The sequence below is a fragment of the Juglans microcarpa x Juglans regia genome, chromosome 8D (genome assembly GCF_004785595.1).
Source record: "Juglans microcarpa x Juglans regia isolate MS1-56 chromosome 8D, Jm3101_v1.0, whole genome shotgun sequence".
Lineage (NCBI taxonomy): Eukaryota > Viridiplantae > Streptophyta > Magnoliopsida > Fagales > Juglandaceae > Juglans > Juglans microcarpa x Juglans regia.
Genome location: NC_054608.1, coordinates 7,454,166 through 7,460,517, shown reverse-complemented (window position 1 = coordinate 7,460,517; position 6,352 = coordinate 7,454,166). Strand labels below are relative to the sequence as shown.

General features: G+C 36.8%; 1 protein-coding gene and 1 pseudogene across 1 annotated transcript; one reads left to right on the top strand and one right to left on the bottom strand.

The window, feature by feature from the left end:
- Positions 1-297: 297 nt before the first annotated feature.
- LOC121242849 (transcription factor MYB44-like) lies at positions 298-1,718 on the top strand. Its single transcript, XM_041140837.1, has one exon. It carries the CDS (start codon positions 424-426, stop codon positions 1,381-1,383), a length of 960 nt encoding a protein of 319 aa, XP_040996771.1. The 5' UTR covers positions 298-423; the 3' UTR covers positions 1,384-1,718.
- Positions 1,719-5,521: 3,803 nt separating this feature from the next.
- Positions 5,522-6,144, bottom strand: LOC121242170 (annotated as a pseudogene).
- Between the last annotated feature and the right edge of the window lie 208 nt (positions 6,145-6,352).

Genomic DNA, 6,352 nt, shown 5'->3' with positions numbered 1-6,352 from the left:
TTGTAATAATTTATAAAATTATTTGTATATAATCTATTTCGAAATGGTTTCGGTGTGAATGAACTCGACGTGTATAGTTGGAACAGTATGTACGCCAGTTTTCAGAGGGAGAGTGATTATACGTGTAAGCTGGCTGGGCTGCGAAGATGACGCGTGTCTGTTTGACAGCTGTATGCTAGTAACTGCCTTGCCTGGAAGAATCCTCCAACTCTCAACGGCCATGACCGGTTACTCCCACCGGCTCAACCAGTCATTCTTATCCTCTCTTATATATACCCTCTCACGCTCTCCAACTCTCTTCTGTCTAAGAACTAGCTGAGGCTCAGCCTCCCATCCCCCTTAACCAGAAGCTCCGATTGTCGGAAAATTTCCGATTCCGTTAATTTGCTTCGGGTTGAGGTTGGAGATTTGTTTTTGATTTCCATGGCGTCCACGAGGAAAGATGTGGATCGGATAAAAGGTCCATGGAGTCCTGAAGAGGACGAAGCGTTACAGAGACTGGTCCAGAACTACGGGCCGAGAAACTGGTCTCTGATCAGCAAGTCGATCCCCGGTCGATCCGGTAAGTCTTGCCGGCTACGTTGGTGCAACCAGCTTTCGCCTGAGGTGGAGCACCGACCTTTCACTCCGGAGGAGGACGAGACGATCATCAGGGCCCACTCTAGATTCGGAAACAAGTGGGCTACCATCGCTCGCCTCCTCAATGGTCGCACCGATAACGCCATCAAGAACCACTGGAACTCCACCCTCAAGCGCAAGTGCTCGTCCATGACCGAAGATTTAAGCGACGACGCGCATGCGCAGCAGCCGCTTAAGAGATCAGCTAGCGTCGGTGCTGGTTCTGGTACTGGAACGGGCACGGGCGCCGCCTTCTCTGGCCTTTACCTGAACCCGAGTAGCCCATCGGGATCCGACTTGAGCGATTCGAGTTTGCCCGGAATGTCGCCATCCCGAGTCTACAGACCGCTCGCGAGAACTGGCTCTCTAGCTTTGCCAACTCAGCCACTCGACACCTCGTCTTCAAATACGGATCCTCCAACTTCTCTGAGTCTATCTCTGCCCGGATCCGATTTGTTTGATGTCTCGAACCAGGCTATCGGATCCAATCAGTCCGGGAGTCCCACTCAAGTAGTACAGCAATTGGTGCCGCCGCTACCCCCACCTCCACCTGTGCATGTGGCGCAACAAGCTCCGGTGGCAGGGCAGAATGGATACGAGAAGCAGTTTTTCAGCGCGGAGTTCTTGGCGGTGATGCAGGAAATGATCAGAAAGGAGGTGAGAAATTACATGTCTGGGATTGAACAGAAGGGACTGTGTAATATGCAGACAGACGCCATTAGGAACGCCGTGGTGAAACGGATTGGGTTTAGCAAGATCGAGTAGCCAAGCAGACCTACTAGTCTTTAGTTATTGGAAATGAGTCCCAACCATCAAGGAACTTGGTTTGGGAGAAGAACGAAGCAATCCTAGCCCTTTTTTTTTTTTTTGCCCTTTTTTGTTCAAATTTTAAGTTTCTTTCTTTTCCTTCTGGGTTAGAATAGAAAATAATTTTGTTAGTGTACAGTGGAAAAAATGGGGTTTGATGAAAGGGAGTGGGGGGTTAAAATCCTGAGAAAGATGTTATAAAAACGAGAAAAAAACAGAGAATTTGATCTTCCAACGAACTGTTATTGGCTATTTTCATTGAACAACGAGAAGGAAAGGCGTGGAAGGAAATTTAAAAAAAAAAAAAAAAACAGTTAAAGAGTAATATTTAATAGTGGTGGACAGATTAGACAAACGTTTTTGTTTGGTTCCATGGAATTGGAAGGAAAATCACACTGGAGTTTTGTTTTCTAGCCCGGCTCCTTGATGTGATTGATAGTGGTGATTCTACTTTCCCCGTTCAAGCATTGAATTAATAAAATATTAAAAATAAAAATCACAAAATAAATGTTACGTAAATACTGGAGTTATTCTAAATTTACAAAGTTGCATAAAAATCACATTTTTGGGGAGGCCCTTACCTTTTTTCCATTATGAATGTTAGCTTGTCAGTGAAGGGTACGGGTGTGTGAGGCCATGATGAAAGGGGGAATTAGAAAAGCCGAAGAAAAATATCTTCATCATTGTTGGGTCCACCTTCGTATATGCCTTTTGGCAACTAAGGATTATGCGGGTCGGTTTAGTTAAAGATTTTGTCACTGATTATGTCCAGCCACTTGTCAGCTTTGAGCGTTGCTACTATTATTGCCTTAGTCAAATTTTAGTTGAATTAGCTATTCCTTTAAAATTTTCGTTTTACTTACTACTCTTTCTTAATATGCAAATGATGAGAGTAACTCCATCCATTTTCTCTTAAATCCTCATCCATGAGAAGAATTTTTAACTCATTACTTGAATTTGTTGTACTCTCTTTTGAAAAATTAAAAAAGTTTAAAATTCAGACGATTTTTTTTAAAAAACAAATGCACGAGGGTTAGAAGTATTTTCATTTATGTCTCACTTGATTATACAGATGAGATGAGATGAAAGTTGAATAAAATATTATTATAATATAATTTTTTAATACTAATTTTATTTTGAGATTTAAAAAAGTTTAATTGTTTATCATATCTTGTATAAAAATTTGAGAAAGTTATAATGATTATATGAGATGAGATAGCTTTATTTATATAATCAAACCATGCCTTAAACCTTAGCCCTGAAGTCCAATAAGTTCTTGTTGCAAAGCAAAGAGGAAAGTAGTGAGCCGGTGCCATTGATTGGAAGCATTGGTTGCTTTAACTAGAATTAGTTCAGTATGGAGATTAGAATCTCAAAAGAGTAATGCTACATATACTCAAAACTTTTACTTATAAAACTCATTTTGTTAGTTTTGTTTTTAAATTCAAATTTTAAATTTTAAATTTCATAATTTTTAATATATCAATAATTAATATGCGGAGAAGTTAATTTTTTATAAATTTTTCTTTAAGTACATTTTACCTCGAAACATGTATATTTGTGCACTCTTAATGGATGTTTAGCAAACAAAATAGGGACAAAATTTATTAGTATAATAATCATTTTGCCGCGTCAGCCAGTTGAAGACTGACACGTACCATTTAACAGGTTTACTGTAATTCATATTCCAATTGATTTTAACATTATTAATTGACCACTGAAGTTCTGGAAATCTTCATCTTGCATTTGAAGCCGCATATTTTCCAAGACTTGCAGAAACTCCTCAGCCATTTTGCTGCCGCATCTGTGATTTTGGGCTCTACAAATTATACTTAATGTAATCTCTTAACAGGACAACTTCATAGAAAATGGCTCCTTGTTTCAGCTTCTAACTCCTTGTCACAATCTTCTAACTCCTGGACTCTATACTAACCTTTGGTAATTGGTTGGGCAGCTTAGACAAATAATGGTTTAGGCTATAGATGGTTAGAAGTTCTAAAGTTAAACCCAATTTACTCAGGCCTTGAAATAAATAAACTGAAAATCCATCTTGGGCCTGTGATGAGTAAAAACGATTCATAATCATAATCAGTTTTTTGGGCCCGGGTAAGTTGGGTTTATTTGGGAAGCTACTGGGCTATGACCCAAGAGAAATTAGAATTATGCACGATAAGTGGGCTTGTTCGGAAATAGATATTATCTCAAAATTTTGATATCATTTCATTTCATCTCATTCCATCTTATCTCATTCTCAAATATAATTCAAATATAAAAATTTTAAACTAATAATTACAAATTTTCCAAACTTTTAAAAAAAAAATAAAAAATAATTTAAGTTTTTCAAATTTAAAACAAAAATAATATTATAAAACTATATTCTAATTGTGGCATATTATACTTATGTTACCAAATCTGTAAGAAACATTGTCACACCTAGAACTTCGAGGATTAGGATGTGAAATTTTTTACTTCGTAAAGGTAGCTTTGATAGTAGTAAATAAAACTAAGACTTCAAACGAGGAAGACATAATATTTCTCTCTCTCTCTCTCTCTCTAAGAAAACTCTCTTCCCTTCACCAAAAACAAGTGAAATACTCATAGGAGGGGTTTGCTCCTCCCCCTCATCAACTCATTCATTTCCTCTGTGCTATTGGATTAGAAATCTAGTTTGTCTTTCCGTTTAATTTCTCTCTATTTTTCCTTCGAGATAAAAAAAAAAATTAATACAAAGTCTTAATTGTACAATTTAAATTTTAAAGCGAAGATTAATACCAAGTCATTCTCTCAAAACTCAATTCTAGTAGGACCCTCTTTTGTTAAAACATATGATAGAATTGATATCTATTGCAAAAGTGAACTTACAAACGGATCGACATTAACTATAAGTTGGTCTTTAAAAAAAAAAAAAAAAAATCCCTCTCCCCCTCCCCGGAAAACATCATGACATTTGACATGATCTTTGCAAGTGGGCTCCACAATATGCAAGCAATAATGCAGAAATTAATTAATTTAATCTAATACAGTAAACCAGAAAGGACACAAATCAAATTTTATCATTTCAGAGATGACCATATATCTTATTTTTTCAACTTGGTGCTGTCTTTAAAACTCCTTTATGTGGGAAGGCACTTTGGTTTTATTTCTTTATTGTATGGGTTGTGCTGTTTTTTTATTTTATTTCTAAATTTCCATATAGTATCATTCATCTTCCATACAAGGAAGAAGCATTTAAAAAAATAAAACATTATAGGGCGTCTAGTAGTTAATAAATCTGACAATTTTTTAAGGAGATTATTATAAGGACTTTGCTTTAATTTTTAATTTTTATTTTTATCCTTGTCGTGAAGTGTGTGATGATCGAGACTATAAGGAATGTTTTGGGTACATCAAGGAAGAATATTTTATCCATTTGTAACATATCATGCAATCTACATCAACTAGCATTAAAAATATTGTTTTGCCGTATTATAGAGAGTCATGGTCCAAAATTTCTGTGAAGGCCTAGCCCAGAAAGTCAATACATATGAACCTACACATATTATTAAAAATAATGATATTTAAAAAAAGAGAATGATGAGACATATATAAAGTTATAGAAAAAAGTAAAATTATATAAATATATTTTATGTTTTAGAATTAATTAAATACAATCTAGATTTAAAATTTATAAAAATATCATCCAATCACAAGAAAATAAAAAAAACTGTCCAAAACGGAATAGGACCCGAAATGCCAATTCTCACAAGAATTTGATCGGATTGGCAGTAATAGACTAGAACAGGTTGAAATTTTGAGCGAAACGGAACGAGAAGGTATAGCGTATCGGATCCTACACCGAAAAGGAAAATTCTGGTCAAAATGGCCGAAACAGAACAAAATTTAAAACTTTTATTAATAGCCTTGAGTTTGACCCTTTGTTGGATGATAGAATCACAACCAGGCTTCCAAGTACACATATAGCTCCAACACTATAAAAAAACGCTTATTTGTGATCAAGGATTTGCAATGAAAATAAACATGGATGTCTTACAAGAATGAGTACCATTTCCAATCATAGATTAACATCATGATCACTGTGACTATCACTTTCTTGGCCTTAAAACATCTCAGCTACTTGGCTCATGCTGGGTCTTGCGTCTCTCTCTTCTTCTAAGCACTCCCGAGCAACTGTTACTAGAGTGTCCATCTTACACATTTCATAATTGCCTTCTAGTATTGGGTCAACAATCTCTTCACGCTTGGAAGCCATTGCAGCCGCTCCATTCTATTTTTCCCTCACCCAAGTAACCATTCTTTTGGATTCTGTCTCCCCTCTACTGTCTATAGAATGGACACCCCTTGTTGGTCCCTTTCCCGTCACCAACTCCAATACAACAATTTCGTAGCTATAAACATCCACTTTAGAGGTGATAGGAAAATTCAAAATCTACTATGGAGCCATGTACCCTCGGGTTCCTTTTATTCTAGAGCAGCTTGAATTCTCGAGGTTTCTATTTTGTAGCTTTGACATCCCAAAATCTGCCACCTTTGGTTGATAGGTAGAGTCCAGGAGTATGTTCTGGGACTTTTCATCACAATGTAAAATCCACTCTAAACAATCTTCGTGCTGATAAGCTAGGCCTTTCACTGTGCCCACAATAATGTCAAACATTTTCTTCCAGCAAGTGCAAGGGGTGAGAGGTTTTTAGCTAAAGAACCATGTTCCATGTACTTGTACACCAAAAGCTTATAGACTACAACACAATTGGTCTTTAGTGAAGGTTGGAAAATTGTGACAGTCCCCAAATCGTCACTAAAAGGTCTTTTCTGTGACGGTTTCTGGAAACCGTCACTAGAGACAGATGAGGTTTTTTTAACGTTCGAACGTATTGAAAATTTACGTTCGAACGTCAAATTTACGTTCGAACATTCTGGCAACTTACGTGCG